At 43.5% G+C, this 23,871-nt stretch overlaps 1 protein-coding gene across 1 annotated transcript in view; it reads left to right on the top strand.

Annotated features, from left to right (window-relative positions):
• ccdc40 (coiled-coil domain 40 molecular ruler complex subunit) overlaps nucleotides 1–22,390 on the top strand; it is a 123,847-nt gene extending 101,457 nt beyond the window's left edge. Inside the window, 4 exon segments of the mRNA XM_072483486.1 lie at nucleotides 7,605–7,725; nucleotides 9,988–10,176; nucleotides 16,729–16,887; nucleotides 21,901–22,390. Coding sequence (XP_072339587.1) covers nucleotides 7,605–7,725; nucleotides 9,988–10,176; nucleotides 16,729–16,887; nucleotides 21,901–22,137 — 706 coding nt within the window. The 3' untranslated portion in view covers nucleotides 22,138–22,390.
• The last annotated feature ends 1,481 nt before the right edge of the window (nucleotides 22,391–23,871 follow it).

The following is a 23,871-nucleotide window of genomic DNA, read 5'->3' as shown; positions in this document are numbered from 1 at the left end:
CCCTTCCGGGACCCGCTGAAGCTTTCCGGCGTTTCCAGTTTCAGATTTCCGACATCCGCAGTATTGAGGCTTGGCACCAACATGCGGACTGGGGAAGAGATCCCACACTTTGCACTAAATCTCAGACAAAAATATCAATAACGCGGAATTTCCAGGAAGGCGGAGTTCCCCCCCCCCCCAAACTGGAACCTTTCCCCCCAGAGGGAGTGGACACAGGACATACAAACCCAGAGGAATTGGGGGGGGGGGGGGGGGGGTTGGGGGCCTGAAATGGCTTTTTAAAGAGTATAAAGTATCCCAAGGTCTTTTACAGGAGCATAATAGAACAAACTGTGGCAAGTCAAAAAAAGATGTATCGAGACAGGTGATTAATAGCTTCATCAAAGAACTAAGTATTTTAAAAATTAATTTAGAGTACCCAATTCATTTTTTCCAAATAAAGGGCAATTTAACGTGGCCAATCCACCTAGCCTGCACATCTTTGGGTTGTGGGGGCGAAACCCACGCAAACACGGGAAAAATGTGCAAACTCCACACAGACAGTGACCCAGAGCCAGGATTGAACCTAGGACCTCGGCGCCATGAGGCAGCTATGCTAACCACAATGAACTAAGTATTAAGGGAGATCTTACAGGAGTTACAAGGCTGACAACAGTGGGCCAAAGGGAGTTGGATTATGCACACGGTCCAGAGTTGGAAGAACACAAGTTTGTTGAGGATTGTGGTACTGGAGGAGGTCACAAAGAACAAAGAAAAGTACAGCACATGAACAGGCCCGTTGGCCCTCTAATTCTGCGCCGACCATGCTGCCCGTCGAAACTAAAATCTTCTACACTTCCGGGTCCGTATCCCTCTATTCCCATCCTATTCATGCATTTGTCAAGAAGCCCATTGAACGTCACTATCGTCCCTGCCTCCACCACCTCCTCCGGCAGGGAGTTCCAGGCACCCACTACTCTCGTACATCTCCTATAAACCTTACCCCTCGCACCTTAAACCTATGCCCCATAGTAATTGACCCCTCTACCCTGGGAAAAAGCCTCTGACTATCCACTCTGTCTATGCCCCTCATAATTTTGTAGACCTCTATCAGGTCACCCCTCAACCTCCGTCGTTCCAGTGAGAACAAACCAAGTTTATTCAACCTCTCCTCATAGCTAATGCCCTCCATACCAGGCAACATCCTGGTAAATCTCTTCTGCACCCTCTCTAAAGCCTCCACAACCTTCTGGTAATGCTCCAACCTAACTAAGGTTCTATACAGCTGCAACATGACTTGCCAATTTCTATACTGAATGCCCCGGCCAATGAAGGCAAGCATGCCGTATGCCTTCTTGACTACCTTCTCCACCTGTGTTGCCCCTTTCAGTGACCTGTGGACCTGCACACCTAGATCTCTCTGACTGTCGATACTCTTGAGGGTTCTACCATTCACTGTATATTCCCTACCTGTATTAAATCTTCCAAAATGCATTACCTTACATTTGTCTGGATTAAACTCCATCTGCCATTTCTCCGCCCAAGTCTCCAAACGATCTAAATCCTGCTGTATCCTCTGACAGTCCTCATCGCTATCCGCAATTCCACCAACCTTTGTGTCGTCCGCAAACCTACCTATCAGACCAGTTACATTATCCCCCAAATCATTTTCACAGTGGTAAAAAGAGTCAAAACCAGGGAGGATTTGAACACAAATATGTAAATTTAAAAATTGGCTCCTGGTCCAGCAACAACCTAATGAATGTTAGCATTCTCAAGGATAATGAGCGAGCCACACTTAGTGAAGGTTAGAATACAGGGAACAGAATTTTAAAATAGTTCAAGTTTATGGAGGGTACAAGATGGGAGGCTGGCCACAAGAACAGTAGATTGGTTGAATCTCAAAGTAAAAGGCATGGATGAAGATTCCAATGGTAGATAGGCTGAGGCAGAGATGGTGACTGGTAATGTTACAGAGGCAGAAGTGTGTAGGGTGATGGAAAGGATACGGGGTTGGTAACTCACTTCAGATAAGATGACAAGATTCTTAACAGTTTGGCTGTGCCTCAAAATAGCCAGAGAAGGGAATGGAATCAATTGAAAAGGAAGAAATTTATGACGGGCATGCAAAGAATGGCTCTGTTCCTCCCATTGTTTAATTTCAGCTCAACCAGGACTGGAGAAGACTTTCAAAGATGCAATCTTGTGATTGGCTTCCAACCTCCCCAAATGACCCACATCAGGGTTCCTTCTTTATATTGACCAAAAATAATGTTTTTTCTTTGAGGCCATGCACATCATGGGCGCAATCGAACGGCAGTGTTGCGCTGGGCGCAAATCTGAGCGAGCCGGTTAGCTTGCAGGAGATTCCGAAATCGGGAACCATGCCGGGCGGCAATCGGTTTCCGATCTAACCGGCCCACGCCTGTTGGCGACATCTGGACCCGCCACAGAATGGCAAGATACCAATAATCGCGAATTAAGGCCAATCTCCAACCCATTAATAGGAAGGACCCTTTATCGAATAATAATAATCTTTATTATTGTCACAAGTAGGTTTACATTGACACTGCAATGAAGTTACTGTGAAAAATCCTCTAGTTGCCACACTCTGGCACCTGTTCGGGTATACAGAGGGAGAATTCAGAATGTCAAAATTACCTAACAAGCAAATCTTTCAGGAATTGTGGGAGGAAACCGGAGCATTCGGAGGAAACCCATATAGACACGTTGAGAACGCGCAGACTCTGTACAGACGGTGACCCAAGCCGGGAATCGCACCCAGGTCCCTTGCTCCGTGAAGCAACAGTGCTAATCACTGTGCTTCCAGCTTATTTGTAGAATTATATAGTATGTCATGATCTAACCGGCTCTTCAGCAAGTGGTCTTTAGCACACCTATTTAAAAACATGAAACAAGCAAAATGGCTGCTGTGGGGATCGGACGAGGTAAGTAGCCATCTTGGAAATTGGGCAATCAGCCCAGGGCATTGGGGCCATTGCCCCAGTTCTTGGGGTGGGTGGGGGAGACCCGGGGGGGGGGGGGGGGGGCGGGGCACAGTCACCGGGGTAGGTGGTCTTTGATGGAGGGTTGTCTCTGAGCTGCGGGGGGTGGGGGGAACGAGGGGTTCAGCGCCTGGGAGTCCGACATGCACCCCCCCCCCCCCCCCCCCCCCGGGCCGGGATCATGTAGACCCAAAACAGGGGCAACTTCTGCCTGTCCGTCCCACCGAACACGCCAGGACAGAGCCCTGTTCATGGTAATACGGTGCATATTAACTCCCACTGACCATGGCGGCCACTGGCGGAACAGCTGAAGGCTATGGATCAGCCTGACCAAGGCCTGGGGCAATCTACCAGGTGGTGGCCGAGGCCCAGGACAGGGAATTTGCAATGTTAGTAATGTGAGCACTTCACAGCTGCCAAGTGAATTCCCGAGAGTAGACGTGCTATGTCACAGGCAAGTGTTACTGTAAGGGTGGGGTTGGCTCAGGGAATTCGAGGGTAATGGGGTGGAAGACATAACTGGTTGTTGGTCTCTCACCCTCTCCAATTCCTTCCAGATATCACATTATGGATAATATTGTGGACTCCGCAGCAGTGACAGTCCAGGCGCCGGAGAAGGCGGTGGCAGCAGCATCGACGGAGGCTTGAGGCGGAAGCCTCAAGGGGCTCGCCCCACATCCTGAGGACCCGCCGACCCATCAGGCCAGGGAGGGATCCAGAGGGGGAGGCAGTGACAACCCAGGTGTACAGGAGCCGCTGGTGCTTCCGGACTTGGCACCACGTGGAGGAGGAGGATACCTCCTCACGGTGGCCGTCAAGGTCACTGCAGCCCTGAACCACCCTTGGGTTCATTCCGGGGCTCGATGGGGACTTGTGTGGCATATCCCAGCCAACACATGAAGTCACGGATGCCCTGTATGGCCCGGCAGCTGACTATATAAACGTTGACCTGGACCAAGCCCGGGCAGCCGGATTCTCAGCCATTGCTGGGATACCCCAGTTCCAGGGCGTAATAGATGGCCTATCGCCTTGCATGCCGGGCGGTCCGGGAGCACCCTTCGTTAACATGAAGGGATTCCACTCCCTGAAAGTTCAACTTGTGTGCAGCTACCACCTCAAGATTGTGCACGTGTGTGCACGTTTCTCAGGGTGGGATAGTCGGAGAGCCCCGGCCCCTTCGAGGGACACCCCAGGATGACTGGTTGGCTCTTGGCAGATAAGGGCAACCCGCTTAGGTCCTGGCTAATGACACCAGTGAAGCAGGCGGTGACTAGTCTGGAGACCCGATGTAATGAGGCCCATGTGGCCACCTAGGCTGTCATTGAGCAGTGCATTGGGCTGCTTAAAATGCGGTTCCAATACCGCGATCGCTCTGGTGGTGCACTGCAGTACAGCCTCCAGATGGTTGCCCACTTTGTGGTGGTGTGCTGTACCCTCCACGACCTGGCACAGCAGCGGGGTGACATGCTGAAGGTGGAAGAGGAGGAATATCCGGCCTCATCAGAGGAGGAGGACAAGGAGTAGCCGGACCAGGAGGGACTGGAGGACGAGCGGGAACAGCCTAAGGATAGGCGGTGGCGAGGGTCCACCATGCCCAGAGAGCCAGGGAGGCCCTCATCCTCGCTCGTTTCGCATAGGACGTGGCTTAATCCATCATCTCACCCCCTTCCCACCCACTACGCCCCCGAAACCACCCCTCCCTCCCCGATTCGACTCTTCCACTCCCCTCCCTTCCACCCTCTTGGGTCGGTATTACATCACTCCAGGGTGATGGGCCTATGTCAGCACTGTCAGCGGATCAATCTAAAAGGCAGGAGAGTGATCAATCTAAAAGGCAGGAGAGCTGTGAGCTGAGCTCTGGTGCTCCTCAATCTTTGTCATCATAAGATAGTGCACTCACACCCATCATCTGCACCTGGTATGCCTTGGTGGGGTGGGGGGGGGGGGACAGATCTAGGACCACACATGCCTGGGGGGCTGGGGCCAGGGGAAGGCAGAGGTTATAAGGGGGAGGAGGGTGCAGGCCTGTCCGCAGTGTGGAATAACGTGACAGAGGCTTGGGCTAAATCGCTGGCTTTGAAACCAGCCCAAGGCAGGCCAGCAGCACGGTTCAATTCCCGTACCAGCCTCCCCGAACAGGCGCCGGAATGTGGCGACTAGGGGCTTTTCACAGTAACTTCATTTGAAGCCTACTTGTGACAATAAGCGATTTTCATTTCATTTCATGTCTCGGGTTATACGTGTTTTCATATGTACAATCGTTAGCCTAACTGTCCCTAGCGACCGATAGTGCCGACCACCCTCCTTCCAAGTGCACATTCAGTGATCCTCAATCTTTTTAGCCTTCTGTGCTCTACTGCTATGTCTAGGTGTGTCCCCAGGATGCACATCAGAGTGGAGGCAGCCTACTGCTGTGGCCTTTGATGCCCCTGGTGGGCGTCCTCTAGAGGGCCTGGGGGCAGAGATCCCCAGCTGACTTGCCGGTGGCACATGCCCTGCCGTGTCACCCTGTTCTACTCGCTGACCTTGCAACGTGCCGCTGTCATGAGGGGGGGGACTCGGGCATTGTCTCATTGTCTGCACCATGGTGTCGATCCCTCCGCTGTGACCGGGCCACGCTCTGCAGTGCCTCAGCAATGTCTACCTGCATCTGGTACATATTCCTCAGCGACTGGAACATGCTCTGGAGCGCCTTGACAATACCCACGTGATAGTGGGACATGCTTCACAGTGCCTAGGCAAGGTTGACCTGCATCTGGGACACGTCCCCAGCAACTGGGACATACTGTTGAGGCCCTCAGCTATAGCCATCACTGACTGAGCAATGCCTTGGAACACCAACATTCATGCTGCTGATGTCGTACTCCAGGCTCTCCATTGCGGTCACCACCCTAGTGGTGTTGGCTTCGATGTCATGTATTGCAGGTGCCATCTCCTGTGCCTGTAGCCTCTAGGACTCATTTAATCTGCTATACGACAAAGAACAAAGAAATGTACAGCACAGGAACAGGCCCTTTGGCCCTCCAAGCCCGTGCCGACCATGCTGCCCGACTAAACTACAATCTTCTACACTTCCTGGGTCCATATCCCTCTATTCCAATCCTATTTATGTATTTGTCAAGATGCCCCTTAAATGTCACTATCGTCCCTGCTTCCACCACCTCCTCTGGTAGTGGACTCACTGGAGTGTCGCTGACATCCCCCTCTGAATCTCACGGCCACACCCTAGCATCTGCATCAGCTCCGGATAACCTGGTCCAGGGGCACAGCATCTGACTGAGTTTCTCCAAAGCTGGGTCTTGGGGATCCAGCAGACCTCCGACTGGTGACTCCCTTGGACGTTCCTGCCTCCACCTGATGTGCATCAGCTATTGTGTGGTGCTCACCAGATTGTGCCCCAGAAGCCTGTCCACTACTTTTGCCCACCGGGTGTTGTGGTGCCAACCGCAAGGTCACTTGGGGGTGGGAGTGGGGGGGTGTCTGGGGCTGGGAACAGTGCCCGGGGGCTGATGCCAACTCACCTGTGTGGCCCGGTGGAGGTCATTGTGCTTCTTGCAGCACTGGCTGGCAATCCTGTTTAGACTCCCTACCCTGACGGCCGCTGTCATTGCCTCCTAGGTGGCACTGGCTGCCCTGTGGCTGACCCTCCGACCCCCTCGGGGGAACAGCGTATCCTGGCTGGACTTCACTACAATGAACAATCGAGCCAAGTCGGGCATCACCGAAATGTGGCGTTGGTCTACACGGTAGCATGGCTGTCTGGGGTTTGTTCTGCGGGATCGGTTTTAAGTGCTGCTCCCCCTCGTTAGTGGGGAGCTGCCGAGCGTGGTTCAGGTGAATCAGCTGGTGGGATAGCCACTTCCGGCATGAAGCCCGTGGGGCATCATTAAGTGCCCAAATTAACATTAAATACAGGTGATGGCCTCACTGTCGGGGAATACCCAGCAATTCCCACTCGCTACCACACTTGAAAACTATTCCGTTAGATCGCGCCCCATGAATCTGGTTGTTATTTCATTGGATAAATTTGATTGTGCTTTTTTATGCACCTTCTATCCCTGTACACGGCAGAATGAACTCCAATGAATCCAGTAGATTCTAAAGTGTTCATTCTGTTTGTATTGTGGTCACTTTTAATTAGTACATGGCTTACAAAAGACTAGGTTATCTACGATGAACAAGCAATATACATATTGTTTGATCACTGAGTGGGTCTGAAGTATTTTGTGGTTTGATCAGTTTTGCTTCTGGTCTTTTAGCTTTGTAAACAATAATTGCATGCCAGAGATGGGGGATGGGGTGAGCATGATGGGTTTTCCTGAAAGATTTAAAGACAGGCAATCACATTAACAAAGCACAAACATCTGTTTAACTACCGAAATAGCAGCCTGTTCAATAGTTTCAACAGCATGTTTGTAATTGAGGCATATGGCAACGGTCATCTGTGCGGTCCAGGTGGCTATCTGGTATAAATAAGGACTTTTTAAACAATATTTTCACTTTGAAACAGGAATCATGTTGGCGAAGCTTCCTCTTAATATTTTTGCACATCTGTAGTTCCACAGTTGATCTGAAAACTTTATTACTTATCAATGTGCTTGTTTGTATTTGTACTTATAGGCGTCAGATTATGCTGTGGGAGAAGAAGATACAGTTAGCAAAAGAGGCACGATCAGCTGTTGACTCAGATGTGGGACAGACTGAGATACGAGCCATGAAAGCTGAGATACACAGAATGCAAGTGAGTTAATTTGCAAAGATGGTGCAAAACAATGAGTGAAGAATAAACAACTGGCTTTACCCATTCGAATATAGTTCTAATTTAGTACTACTGTTATATTAGCATTTGTTTATAAAACTGGAGGAATATGTAAAAATAGTTGTAGTTCAATGCTCTATCTATTCCTTTCCTTATTTTTAAACTATATCCTCGAGTTATAAATCCCTAATTGATATGATTAATGTGTTTGTGAATCTGCTTCATCATAGTAAAAATGTTACAGAAATTATTCAAAATAACATTTTCAAATGAAAACAGTCCAACATCTTTCAAATTTTCCAATTAGGGGCAATTTAGCATGATCAGTCCACTTACCCTGCACATCTTTGGGTTGTGGAGGTGAGACCCACGCAGACACGGAGTATGTGCAAACTCCACACGGACAGTGACCCGTGGCCTTGGCATCATGAGATAGCAGTGCTAACCATTGTGCCACCGTACCGCACCTTAACATACTTAATATTTTAACCTAGATTTGATATCTTTATTGTGCTACACTAAAATTTTCAAAAGAATAATATTTCTTCCTGTGCCTCAAACTGCTGTGTTTCTCTTTGGAGCAGGATTTAGGATTATATATCAGTGTGTGTCTTTGATTATATATCTACATATTTAGTATGTGTGTATGATGATTATATATAGTTGGTTTGTGTGCATTGTTAATTTGTATCCATAATTAGTGTGTATCTATATATTCGCATTGCTATGCATTCAACACACATACATACATTGCAGGTGCCTCTGTCCCGGGCCCACACCTACAGTACGTGAACATTATATATGTCATTTGTCTAGCATATCGATCATATTTGAAAATGCCATACTTGAAAGTGTCACATAATCAGAAGTTTGTGTCATAATGTACCTAATTCATTGAAGGTGACAGGACAAGTTTAGGGAGCAATTATGTAATTCTGTGATTTATAAATAAGGCCATGGAGTACACAAGGAAGGAGGTTGTGATAACTGTGTATAAAACAGTAATTCAGCTTCAACTAGAGTGCTGCGCACTCCACTTTAGGAAGGATGTGAAGGCATTAGACTGTGCCTTTACCGTTTGCAATATTTCCAGGGATGAAGAACTTCATATGGAGAAGTTGGAACTGTTTTCCTTGGAGAAGAAAAGATCGAGAGGAGATTTGATCGAGTTTTTCAAAATTATGAGGGGGCTGGACTGAGTAGAATGAGAGTCTTTTCCCATTGGTGGAAATAATGAGAATCAGAGGACACAATTTAATTTCATTGTCAAAAGAAGCAAAGGCGATACGAGGAAAAGCTTTTAATGCAGCAAGTGATTAGGATCTGGAATGCAGTGTCTGAGAAAGTGATGTTGGCCGATTCAATTGTGGCTTGTATTATATCATTATTTGAAGAGGAAATATTTGCAGGGTTACAGGGAAAAGGCGGGGTTGTGGCACTATGTGAATTGCCCTTGCAGAGAGTTAGAACAGCCACGATGGACCAAATGGCCTCATTCTGTGCTGTAATAATTCAATTCAAATATGACATTCATAAAGCAGAATAAACTCAATTGCACAGGTGAAAAGTGGCAACTTTTACATTCACATATATATGTTTTCTTCTGACTTGGCAGAGGAGATGGAGAAACTAGCTGCCAATCTACTATGAAACTTCTATCAGGGGGAGCAGGTTGCTTCTAATAGACTCCAGGTTGTGCCTGTGTAACTCTGTGACCAGAAGGGGACAGACCCCATTCAACATAAATCTGCCACAAAGCACAATAATTAATTGTGCATTTAAAATGCTATAGTTGCGTTCTCTTCAGTGTATCTATGACTTAACACCAGCAGTGTGATGGAAGATCACATGAATGCGACAAATAATAGGCATCCCAAGGCTAATCACTGCTTAGTTCTGAATATAATTTTTAAGTATTGCACTTTTTTTTTTTATTGACAGCAAAGAGAAATATTCATAACTATAACTTCATTCAAAAGACATGACAGTAATTGTGACATACTCCCTGTTGATTATTCTTGAAGTAATCCAGTTTTATCTCTATTGTATTTGCGATCACGGCACTTCGTGTCCTGTCCTTTGGTCACGAAAATTAGCTAGATTTGTTTCACTTAATCCTCATTAGTCATCCAAAAATAGGCATTCCATTTATATTGTACAAATTCAAACAAAGTTGCTTGCATTGAAAGGTTCTATCATGTTGTTGTAAAATCACTACGTAAGATCTGTATTTTTGATCCAAAGATACGCCACAATCAGCTTATGAGGCAGCAGGAGCAAATGATTCGTGAAATGGAGGCTGTTGTATCGCGCAGGGATACAATTGTGACACGTGGGGAAGCACAGGCCAAAGTAAGCAGGAACCAATTAACTAAACAAGATTGTCATAAAAAGATACAAGACCTGTGCAAGAAAATTGCAGATGTACAAAAGGTGAGATATAGGAGATGAGTACCTGTGTTCCTAATAATCTGTGCAATTAAACTAATATGTACTATACATTTTTCCCAGCTCAAGTAAAGCTCTTGCACCCATTTTAGCTTTTATCAAAAGGCTTGAATAATGGAGCTGATAAACAGCTCCAGTTCATTTAGACAGATATTAGTTGATGATTCACCTGGAGAAGAATCATTTGGCAGCACAATAATGGGCGACTCCCAATCATTTCTCCTCTCCTTTATGTGATCTGGCTACAACTAGCAAATTGATCCTTTGGAACAATTTTGTGAAAGCTTTACACAGATCAACTTATAGAGAGAGTACTCGCAGCTAGTAATGCATTTTAATATTATAGCTTTTAGAAGATTAGCACTGATTTTTCAAATTGACGTTGTTGAGTATTACTTAAAATTAAAACACAGTAGGAGGCCATTTGGTCCATTTTGCCTTTGATAATCCGACCTATTTCTTCAACTGAAGCTATCAAGTCTTATCCCAATTCTTTGCTATTTGCCTTTCTTGTCAAATATTTCTTTCTTTCCAATTTAAATATTGTTATGGTTGTTGAGTTCAAGAAAAGCAGATGGTGGAAGAAGCTTGTATTTTACCATTAGCAAGTGTATTCTTAAATCAGTCCAGTAAAGCTACAACCTCACCTCCACTGTTGCAACGGTCTCTATTTATACTCTTGATCCAATGCTCATTACCAATTTTTAGCAATTCAATTGGCTTAGCAAGGCAATTGTCAAAGGATACAATTGTTAAGACATTAACAATGGCGGCTGTCTCAAAAGATTCAGATAGAAACGTTGGGAAATATTGAGCTGGTCTGGCAACGTGTGCAGGGAGAGAAACTGAATTAACATTTCAGGTTGATGACATTTCATCAGAACGAGATGATGTTTCAGAACTGAGTGATTATTTTTGAAATCCTAACTGGGCTTCCCTGCAGACTTATTAAGATACCTGAAACAGGATTTCAATATGCAATTTGCTAGTTATATATTTATTTGACTAGATTCTAAGGTCTCATTATACGAGTCCCCTGCTGTGGAGGATGATTGCAGAAGAAGTGCTATCCACCAGGACAGCAGGGTGTGGTTTTCAATTAACCGACTCCAGTCTTGAGCTGCAACCATGCATTCTTGTGACTGTTGATGTACAAATGCATCATTGCAGCTTACTGGGTGATGGCCTTTCACCTGCATATAATTGTCATTGCTCACTAACTGCACATTAACCTACAATATCCCTTTCTGTTGACTTTGGGCAGAATTATCGGCTGTTCACGCCGGTGGGATATTCCAGTCACACCGACGGCACACCCCTCGGGTTTCCCGACAACAATAGGGTTCAACAGGAAATCCTGCTGACAATAGGACCAGAAAATCCCACTGGCGGGCTGCCTCCACCACTGAAAAACACACGGCGGATTGCTCAGTAAATCCAACCTAATCCCAAAATTTCTGTCAATATCTGAGATATATAAAAGGCCATACCCACCGCTCTACAAGGCTTAACGCCTCAGCAGCCAAAGTGCTTTTGACCACTCTCTTTATTTTTGTTTCCCACACAAGAGGGCAACATTTACCATTGTTCCACAAAAGGAAAATTATAAAACCTCCTGCGCTTGAAACCCCATCACATAAATTTGCATAGGACACATCACTATAAACTATGAGTTTCAAGTGCCTACGGTCACCTAAAACCGGGAACCTCAAAACACACTCCTGCATTTTTAGTTTGACCAACGCTTTATTTGCTCTTATTATGTCTTCCACTTTGGGATCATTCATTTTTGTACTCAACTCTTAAGACATCAAAACTCACGTCCGGTCTAGTCTGTCTACCTAACCAATTCAGTTGCCCAATTAAACTTCGCAGTTGCTCTTTTTCCATCTTTGAAACCATTGCGTCTCTTTGTGAAACCCGGCCACGCTAATTGCTGTTGGGCTGATGCTTTCCAAATAAAATTGCTGACGTAAAGTTACCCCTAACTTAGTCTGTCCGATTTCCAGTCCAATATATTTAAATGCACCGGAAGCCTGACTTCCAACCCTGAATTCTTTCCTCAAACCAGAGATTACAATAGCTTCGAAATCACTAGTCCCACCCCACAAAAAATCATCGACATGCATCATAAAAATGCCAGAAAGATTTCCTTCATAGTGCCAGTAAAACATTGCCGGATCTGCTTTCTACTGGCAACAGCCTAACTTTAACAAAACTGACCTTACCAAAAAATACCAGACTCTAGATGCATCATTTAATCCATATACACATTTGTTCAACTTCCAGAGTACCCCTTCTTTGTTAGCTGCCTCTTTAGGAGGACGGAGAAAAATGTCTCTCTGGAGCTGATCCTGCAAGAAGGCAGCTTTTATATCTATAGATTTGAATTCCCATGCCTTTGTGGCTAATAGAGCCTAGAAGATCTTTAAAATAACCTTTCCTGCCGTAGGTGAATCTACCCTTAAATCCTGATCTTCAAAGTTTTCTTCAAATTCCCTCACCACAAGCCTGGCCTCTGCCTTATAAGTTCCATCCGGAAGAACCTTTTCCGTGCAAATCCATCTGTAGGATAGAGCTCTTTGTCCCCTATCCGGTACTTCCGTGTATACCCCAAATTCACTCCAACTATGCAGTTCTTGCTGTTTGGCATCTTTGATAACTTTTTATCTAACTTATTGGAAGCCACCAAAATCTCACGTGCATGTGGGCTTCTACTCCTATTAGTATTTTGTAGTCTTACTCATGTTCTGAGACCTTGATAAACTACGTGCCCTCTCCCGCCTGATATCTCGTTCTGTACTGCTACTGCTTGATCTTTCCCTTCTGCTGTGGAATGTCCTTTCAATAGTTCTCGACCTTTTCCTGCAGACCTTTTCACTATCCGATGTACTATCTGAACTGGCACTGCGTTTCTGTGCCCTCCATTTTTGAACTTCGTGTTCCCAATCCATTGTCTTGACTCCCTCTCCTGAATGCTGTACATTCAACCAATGTTTATACTTTCCAGTGGCCTTCCCTGCTCTACTAATAACAGTTGCATCCTGCCAATGACTAGACCCTTCAGGCAAGTATGTCATTTTTGTACCAACTTTTGGCAGTTGTCCTTTCGGAAAAATGGCCTGTTCCAAATCATCGGAAGTTTTGTGTTCCTCTACAGAAACCCTGTCTATATCAGTTAACTAGTCCTCATAGTTCTGTAACACGTGCCTACCAGATGACCCTGGTTCCTCGTCATGTCTGTCTGCTCTGTCTAAATTTGAAAATTTGTAATCTGTACTCATTATCCTTGATGAATGTACCCTAACAGTTTGATTGCCATGTTGCAAAATAATTGTTTTGCCATCTATGGCTATGATCGTCCCTGGGCCTTTCCATTCATTAAAATTGTCTCTCATAGTATACTACGTCTCCTTGCTGAAAAACGGTATTTGATGGCCGTACATTATGCCTCAAAGCTCTGCGAATTCTTTCAGAGACTTCTGCTTCCAAAAAAGCTTTTCTACTGCTGTGTAAAGCATTTAAATGCTCGGCAAATGCAGAGCTAATTGTAGTCCCTTCCCAAGCTGGAGGCTGGTCATCCAAAATGGATGGAATTTTAGGATTTCTACCAAACACTAATTAATAAGGACTATAGCCCCCAACCATCTGCAATGAATTCTTTGCATGTACCGCCCATGTTAAAGCTGAATTTAGCTTGCAGTTTGGTCTATCTGCCGAAATTTTCCGGAGCATGTCATCTATTACTGCATTGTTTCTTTCACACACACCATTACTAAATGGGCTTTCTGCAGCCGTATTCAGAACTGTGATCTTCACATTTCACACATATCCCGAAACTCATCATCAGCAAATTCTCCCCATTGTCCGTAAGGAATTTTGCCGTGGGCCCATTCCTGTCCCTATCCATTTTTCCACGATTTGATCCAGAATTACTCTCTTTTCTTTACTTCGTACAATCGTTGATTGACTAAATCTGGTTGCTAAATCTACAAAAAGAAAAATAAATATATTATTGGCTTTAACCCAGATCTTAAGGTCCATGGCCACAATGTCGTTAAAATCCCTGCCCAAAGGTAGGGTTACTATCGGTCATGCTGGTGTCCTTCTGTACTTCCTACAAACTTCACAGCGATCACTAACCTGTTCTATTAGCTTAGTATTGTCTTCCTTACCCCTGCATCCTTTAATAAATGTTTCAGCCTCCAAGGAGACGAATGCACAAATTGTTGTTAATACATCAAGCTTTTTTCAGCTAAAGTCCCATTTTCAACTGCCATTAACACATCCTTAACAACTGTACTTGAAATATTATTTGTCAGTAATGGAATACAATAATGTCCCAATTGTGTAAATTGTAAGTCCACCGTCTTTCCAAAAACTGTTGCCTTATCCTGTTCCATATCTAGTTTCATATGTGCTTTCTTCATCGTCGGTCTGCTCAGAAGCAAAGGTATCTCACTTGATACAACATCCGTGCTAATGAAATGATTCATTCTGGCAATATTTCAAGGGATCACCATTCTTTTCAGCGACTTCAGAGTATTATCATCCCCAAACCTGAAACTTGTGGACCTTTCAAATTCCTCAACCTTGTTACAATTTCCAGCATTCAAGGAGTCCAGGTAACATTTTAACCAGTCAATTCCACACACAGTCGATGTGCAGCCACTGTCCAATACAGCACAATTGAAGGATTCTGCAACCAACACCCTTTACCGGTGTAAAACTGCTTGTTAATAGGGCACTGCCTTCTTTCTGGTCACTATCTTTTCCTCTTCTGACTCTTGGGGCTGGTTTAGCACAGGGCTAAATCGCTTGCTTTGAAAGCAGACCCAGGCAGGCCAGCAGCGCGGGTACACATGAACAGGCGCCGGAATGTGCCGACTAGGGGCTTTTCACAGTAACTTAATTTGAAGCCTACTTGTGACAATAAGCGATTTTCATTTCATTTTTCATCATATTTTCCGTGTCATGTGTCGCTTCAAACACTATTATAACGTATTGGACAGTTGAAAGCATAATGGTATTGAGAGTCACATCGAAAACATCGATTTATCATGCCCCGTGCATTTCTGGGGTTCAGCTTCCTATTGTAGGTTCTAACTGGGTTTCGGTCTTCATAATTTACGGGTCACTACCTCCTATAGTCGTGGAACCTGTTTGTAGTCGTACGATGTTGCCATCCTGTTAGTCGTGTATCTCCCATATTCTGTTTGATTGCAGGCTGACCTATTTGGGTCATCAGAGCCATCGGAATCAAATGTTTCCCCAGAAACTTTTTTAAAGCTTCTGTCATCTGGTCGAATAAGGTATCCTTATCCGCAAACTGAACTCCTGTCAAAACCAGGAGCCTATCCATGGTGCTCACTCTAGCACAGTCAAGTAATTTAAAGGCCAACACAGACTGTGGAAATTCCAGGTTGTGTTTCTGCAGCCTTTTATATAGTCTGCCAAATTCCATTATATAGTCTTCAGTGGAGAAATCCACTATTTTCCGGAACCTGTCAAAATCTGACCATGCTTCATACGCACTTAACAAGTCATCCTTCTTATAAATCTTATCCATATAACGTAATAAGTCTGCAGACATTCTTCTGAGTCTAACTCTTCCAATTCCAGCTCAGAAAACACTTTACTCCGAATGTTGTCATAAGGTAGAGAAAGAGCTAATGCCATACCTTGTTATCTCTTTCCCAAGGCAGTTACCTTAGTCCACATAACTACTGCACTTCTCCATTGGTCGTACAATCCCCTTTCAGAAAATAATGGGGGTAGTCATATCCAGCCATCTTTATCATAGGTTCAGCCATGTATCTTTGTTTTTTTTTTTCTTCTCGCTCACTCCTTGCTTTCGTCTGGAAAAGTTGTATCTTTCAACCCTTCACATTTGCACAGCAACGATCCTCTGCTATCATTTGTTATACGTTTAGTTGCTGTTGTATAAAGAGTCAAAGGTTCTGCTCCTTTTCCACAAACATCTTTAATTTACTTCAACAGACTGCACAAAACTCTAACATCACATCACCTGACACAAAGGCCACCTGAAGCCACTTTACGTGTCAATTATTGGATACTTAACATAAACGAGACAACTAATTGGAATGTCTCTTAACCCATTACTTAACACCACTGACCCCCTCAATTGCTTTTGACCAGTCACTCTGCATTTCTTTACGCTGCTGCCGAAATTCATCCTTAATGAAGCTCACCAACTGCTCAATTTGCAGCTTTCACAATTGATGCTGCACCACGACTCTTCACCAAATCCCTAGCCAGGGCTCTCACGGTCTTCTGTTGAATTTGGTAACCCGCAGACATGCCCATCCGGGGGGAGAACTAATCCCTCTCCACTCTCCGCACAATGTTTCTGCCGAAATTCCCCAAAGTTCAGGTAATAGAGGTAAAAACCAACGCCATCAAGCAGGAGCCACCCTGTATTACAACACTCACTCCATGACTGACACCGGACGTCCTCCATAATGTTAATTGATGGTGTTGATGTTACTCAATCTGATCACATCATTTTTTTCTTAGAAAATTGAAGAATGTGACAAAACTATCGAAGAGATGAGGGAATCACAGAGAATTGTGTGTGAACAGCTGGGAGAAAAGCAGTGTCAGATTCAGAAACAGCAGTCTATGATCGATGAACTTGATGCAAATATAGAATCTCAACAGGAAAAGAAACAAGCGGTAAAAATGGTTTGAGAACAGTGGGTATTTATGTTTGAAGGATATGGGCAGGCAGATATTCAAATAATTGATTTGGAAACTATTTTAGCCTGTTTTATATGATAATTGGGTGTAATTAATTAAGCTAATCAAACGACATTGGCTTGATTTTAGCAATACATGGAAGAGAATACTTGTTCCCCATTTTGAAAATCTAAGTACATTTCTCAAGCCCATTTCCCTTAAAATGAGACATCCATTGCCTGCAGTGAAGCCTGTTTCACACAGAAAGCAAGATGAAGCAACACAGCAGGATCAGAAGAGGCAACAAGGGATTCTTCATGGTGGAATTGAGTACTGAAGTAGCCATTTGCAAAAAGAGAAGAAAGGTGATCCCGAGAAATCCATCAAGAAACGCGCAAGCATGCACACACACCTTACTTCCCTGCTCACAAAAGGATCAAAACCAGAGACACAAATATAAACACAATTCCAGGGATTTAGAGTGGCAGACTGTATTTGTGTTTGCATCCAATTATACAAAGAGTCAAATTATGGGAACATCTTAGTCATCTCACACACCAGTAAGACTGATGACATCTGTAGTGACACTTGCTCTAACATAAAATTTAACGGATGCAATCATAGATGTAATGTAAAGAAAAAGGTGTTGCATGGGTGAAGGAATCCATGCTCATCCTGAACAACCAGAACAGGAAATAGAATTTGTTATACAATTTATTGACCACGTAATGTGCAACAAAACAGCAGTTATTCAATCTGCATAGATGTCTCATGACATTGAACATTTATTGAGTTGATCAAACATTCATCACTAGCCTAAACTTCCACTCCTTCCATCACTGGCATGCCATTTTGGAGATATTTACTAAATGAACGGTAGAAAATTACCAACAAGTCAGCAGCAACACCTCCCAAACCTACAACCTTCACCACAAGGAGGGGCAACAAGAGCATGGGAAAATAATCACTTCCACACTATCCTGTCTTGGACATGTATTAATTGTTCCTTCATCATTGCTATATCAAAATGCTGGAACTTGCTATCTAACAACATTGAAGATGCACCATTACTGCACAGACTGCAGTAGTTCAAGTAGGACCAGCACCACGTTTTTAAGGGCAGCAAGGAATTACAGGCCTTACAACCACGTTCTAACCCTGGACAAATATCCAACAATGTAGAGACAAATTTACAAAAGTAAAGAATTCACTGATTAATAAAATGCAGCAAAATAGTACATATATTTTCAGATTGCAAATATCATATTGAATAATAGCTCTGACAATTTAAGCAGATCTTCTATGACCTGCAATTCATTTTCCAAATGCTGCCAACCAACCACATTTGCCTTCAAGCACTGTGTATGAATGCAGCTTTCCATTTCTCCCCTTACCACCTTTTGAAAGCAGTCATTCGTGATTGGATTGTCATTGTACAAACACTTGCATCCTTTCATTACTGTACCCATGGTGAGACTTCACAAGATCAGATGTTAGTGGGCTGCTTGTTAAAAAAAGATGGCTCTTATCCACTCCTGGCTAAATTTCAACCCAAGTTTCTAGTCAATATGGCTCAGTTTTGAGGCACTTATCCATTCGACTATGAAAATAGTATATTCAGTAAATTATTTGCAATTTGTGAAGAAAGCAAATGAGTATGTTGTCTGCATTATGTTCCCTCTTTCCATTTAATATATTTGGGCTTCTTATTTTATGTCAACAAAAGGTTATGGTTGAAATAATGCAGCATTATTGCGCACTTCATATGTAGGTTATTAAACAAAATGCATAAAGATATGATGGTGCATGGGCAGTCAAGCAGCGAATCTGCTCAAAAGTCTGCATGTTAGACTCTAAACTGGCTTCTGGACAACATCTTCAACTAGCTTCTATCACAAAAGCAATCAGAAAGACATTCCCTATTTCACATCTTCTCAGCAAGCATCATTAACTTAATAAGAACTCTTTATGGTATAAGAGGGAAGAGTCCCTCTTTCTCCTTAATGGCATTCTGCTTTTGCGATCTCTCAATGCTGCGATATAATTCAGCCATTCAAATGTAAACAAGAGTAGAACATTTTTCGTTTTGATTTTTCAATCTCAACCTCTTCCTGGGAACCATGATATGGAGATGCCGGTGTTGGACTGGGGTGAGCACAGTAATAAGTCTTACATGACCAGGTTAAAGTCCAACAGGTTTGTTTCAAACACTAGCTTTCTGAGCACGGCTCCTTCCTCAGGTGATGTACATATATTTTCAGATTGCAGTATGTGATGTAAAATATCATATTGAATAATAGCATTGACAATTTAAGCAGATCTTCTATGACCAGCAATTCATTTTCCAAATGCTGCCAACCAACCACATTTGCCTTCAAGCACTGTGTATGAATGCAGCTTTCCATTTCTCCCCTTATCACCTTTTGATATATGTATGTACTTCCTCACCTGAGGAAGGAGCAGTGCTCCGAAAGCTAGTGTTTGAAACAAACCTGTTGGACTTTAACCTGGTGTTGTAAGACTTCTTACTGTCTTCCTGGGAAGTCTATCACTTTCTTTGTTCCTCTGATGCTTTACTCAAGATGTGGAACTCATTTTGTGAAGAAATCACATACAACCAATTACATTCTATCACTCTGATATATAGATTTTAGATTAGATTAGATTTAGATTTATTGTCACATGTACTGAGGTACAGTGAGAAGTATTGTTCTGCATACAGTTCCGGCAGAACATTCCATACATGAAAAATATAGGACATACGGTAAATACACAATGTAAAGACATGGACATCGGGTGAAGCATACAAAGTGTAGTGCTACACAGAAGAGAAGATGCAGGGAGAGATCAGTTCAGTCTATAAGAGGGTCATTCAGGAGTCTGGTAACCGTGGGGAAAAATATGTTTTTGAATCTGTTAGTGCGTGTTCTCAGACTTTTATATCTTCTGCCTGATGGAAGAGAGACTAATCCGGGTGGGAGGAGTCTTTCCCAAGGCAGCGAGAGGTGTAGATAGTCAATGGATGGGAGGCGTGTTCGCGCGATGAACTGGGCTGTGATACTGTAGTATAGTAACACAAGAAATAAGAGCAGGAATAGACTAAATAGCCCATCAAGCCTGTTCTGCAATTCAGTACAATCATGGATAATCTTGGGTTTCAACATTTTCTGCCAGTTCCTCTTATAATTTGTTGAGACACAAAAAATCTGTCTATCCCAGCTTTAAATATAATCAACGATGGAACATCCACAACCCTGTGTGTTAATTTGAAAGATTCACAAGCCTTTGAGTGAAATAATTTCTCCTCATCTTAATCCTAAATGATCAGCTCCTTATCTTGAAATTGTGCCCGTATTTTACATTCCCCAACCAGCAGAAACAATCTCTCAGCTTCCAACCGATTAGCCCCTTTAGAATTTTGTAGATTTCAATGTGATAAGCTCTCATTTGTCTAAATGCCAGAGAATATATACCCAAATTACTTAGCCTTGCACCCAAGACAATTCCCTCATTTCTGGGACCAAGGTAGTGAATCTTTACTGTACCGCCTCAAATTCATATACAGGCAAGTCCTGTTTATCCGTACCATTTTACCAGAAATGCCAGCTTTACGGAATGAAAATGATTGGTTTATAAATTGACATTTGCCGCTGGCTGCTCCCCTCAGCCACGTGAAATCACTTGAATGCACACCTCCCTATTTAATAAGGAGGAAAGCAGAGAACGTGGATTTTTAAGGAGCACCTTCGCATTTAATAGGAATAAATTCCTACAAGAGGATTTCCCCAAGTACAGGCCGATCTCCAAGGTGAGAGTGATTAAAGACAAAGACGGAAACAAATTGGCCAATTATAATCTAGCTGGGGAAACAAAAGGCTTGGAAATTAACAGATCTCAATTTCTCCCCCAAACAATAAAAAAGAAAGTACCTATAACTGAAAGGGAAGAGGTGCTATCACAAAAGTATTCCCTGCAATGACATTATTCACTGATCTACCATTTTTATTAAACTTTCTGTCTCATCCCTCCCTGTTCTGCTTCTCTTTCCCCCTTTGCTATACTGTTCTGATGACTGGACCCTTCTCTTTATCCCCCTCCACCTGAACCACCATCAACACTTACAGTTCTGCATAACCTAGGGGATATGACTGCCTCCTGGAATAAAGTGTGTGGGCAACCCTTTCCCCTTCCCTGATGCCCTGTAATGTCTACAACTCAGATTCCAGTTCAGCAACTCTGAGCTGAAGTTACCTATGCTGCAGATCTGGTTGTCCAGGTTCGCCGTGCATTCCACAGATTCCCATATGCTGTAATCATGGCACACCACCAGCCCTGCCATTTATGTCTAACCATATTTATTTATCAATTAGTTCATAATTTACACAGTTAAAGTAATAGCATGTTGCTCACCTAGCTTGGACGGGAAGGAAGAAACTCATCAACCACTGGAAACTGAAATGAATTTTAAAAAGGAGCATCTCTTTGCCCCTCTGAATTCCCACCTGAACCAAATTTCCAAGTCTATCTCTGTCTTACTCTGGCATGGCCTCCTATCAATGGGTCTCATTACTCTGTGCAGTTTGAAAAACAATATCTGCTTATGTAGAGTCTCTGTGAGTCACTATCAAGCTTAGCTTCCTGCTACAGTAATTAATACCAATTAAACCAACTAATTTCAGATGCATGACATATGACTGCCACCACTCACTTGAAGGTTGAAACCTTGTCAGAGCCTGTTCTATGTCAGAGCCTGACCCTTGATATGAATTTAAACTAGAGAAAAATCTTACCAGAACTTGCCACTTGAACTAAATTCTCACCCACGACACTGTTTACATCTCACTCTGACATAGTCTCCTATCCATGCATCAAATGATGCACTTGGGCTCACTCTGCCCAAGGAATGCACCAGCAGGTTGTGAAAATGCATTAATGGCTAGAGATAATGAAACAGTAAGTTAAATGAGACCATATATAGAAATTAAAGATTTATTATTTCTTGTTATTCAGAATCTTGCCAAAATAGTGACTGTCCAGACAAGACTCAAATATCTTCAGGCAGTGAAAGAAGGAAAGTACATACAACTATGCAAATCTGAACAGACACTGAGGAATGAAACACAGAAGCAACATTGTCGAATCCACACCATTAGCACTATCATTGCTCGTGTCCAGGAGGAGTGGCCACAGTACCAGGGAGTACTTCGTAAAGTGACACTTGCAATAGCAGCACAGGGAACGGCATAAGAGGAACAACCATAAAAGGATACACAAAATTTCAGCAAACTAATTGAAGAAAGCATACATTAATAACAACAGTAGTCAGTGGAAATTCAATTAATTAATTCAGTACAACATTATATTGTTTAAGTTACTGAGTCCAAAGGGTGGCTTGCACACAATGTGTTAAAGACAATATTTGAAATGGCTTTCTTATGAATCTGCAGATTCATGTTGATGTGAATTCATATTTTGAAATAAAAGTTGATTTGCTAATTTAGTTTTGGTGATCAGATCATTTTACATGAATACAGATAATGTTCAGAAGAAGTCAAATTAAGAAGTAAATAATGTGGTGACATCTGGGAGAAAACTGATCAAGAAAGTAAAGAATCATAGAATGTAAACTGGGACTAAATAGGTAAAGTTAAAGCTGTCATAGTCCCAGATGACCATGGGCTACTTTCCCCTTTGAGGGGGGGCGCTGACTGGTGGTGATTTAACCTGAGGGTCACCACACCTCAGGCAAGAGGCAACTTTGAGAAGGCAGGGAGTGACCTCAGCCGGTACAGGAATTGAACCTGCACTGCTGGCCTTGCTCTGCATCATGAAACAGCTGTCTAGCCAAGTGAGCTAAACTTAGCCAACTCTTCAGCATAACAGTATGGTATAAATGGGGAGAGGTGTGGGATACGTTTCCCCTTGTCCCATTTCTCAGCTGACCGCAACATGATGTATTTTTGAGGAGTGTTGTATCTCCCGGAGTGCTGTGAGTTTAAAGAACAAACAGCATCCCTTGTAATTTTAAATCAAAAGGATAAACATTTATTTCCATTACACTCAAAATGTAAATGCAACAAACATACAGACAAAAGAAAAGATGATATCTAGAGATGTAATGAGCACTCAGATTACTGAAAATAAAAATGAACTGGTCATTTGTGTACACAGTTCTTCCCATAGCGGTTGAAAACTTCGCAGGCCTGAAGGATTCTCTTCTGATTCCTTGAAGACAAGTGGAGGTTGGAAATTACTGACTTTTCAGTCAAAATTCCAGTCAAACCTCTGTGAAGAAAAATAATTTTGCAGGTGAAATGAATTGGCCTATTTTCATTCCCTGAGAAGACTGTCTTTTCAAGGTATCATCCGTTTGCTGAGTAATATCTTCCCCTGAGGTGTTGGTCCTAAACTCCCTTGCTCGGATGGGCTTGAGGCATCGGACCCCGCTGCAGCCAGTTAATCATGTGATGGCAGTATGGATGTGTTCCATTGTCCACACAATGAGTTGAAGTGGATGTAATTGATAGACAATACTGAAATGTTTAATAACCCAACAACCATTACAGCAATGATCTCCCTCACTGAATGACTTTATTTGACATCACATCTTCATGGCGCCAGCAGCTGTAGCAGCTTGAGCAGCCATCGTCTTTAAATGTCTTCCATTGACATGGTGAGGGATAGTCAATTAGCACAATGGATATCTGGTCATATCCTAAACTCATGCGGTTCTGGGTCTCCTTCTGTAGCACCATGTTGGCAAATCTACAAATTGAACTAAAGCCCTTTCCCTTAGGGGTCATATTTGGGGTATCGGACTTGACAGAGCTGCAGACTGGGGCGGGGACAGATGTCATGGCCTTTGCTTCGCTGAGTGCTTGAAGCGGGTGTTGCTGGGTGGAGGTCAGCTTCTCCACCCAGTGCCTCAGTATGGCTGGGGGATCTTGTGGAATTTTTATATCTCGAGAAAGTTAAGTACAC

This window comes from Scyliorhinus torazame, chromosome 18 (genome assembly GCF_047496885.1).
Source record: "Scyliorhinus torazame isolate Kashiwa2021f chromosome 18, sScyTor2.1, whole genome shotgun sequence".
Classification (NCBI taxonomy): domain Eukaryota; kingdom Metazoa; phylum Chordata; class Chondrichthyes; order Carcharhiniformes; family Scyliorhinidae; genus Scyliorhinus; species Scyliorhinus torazame.
This window is presented reverse-complemented; position numbering and strand designations above follow the sequence as displayed.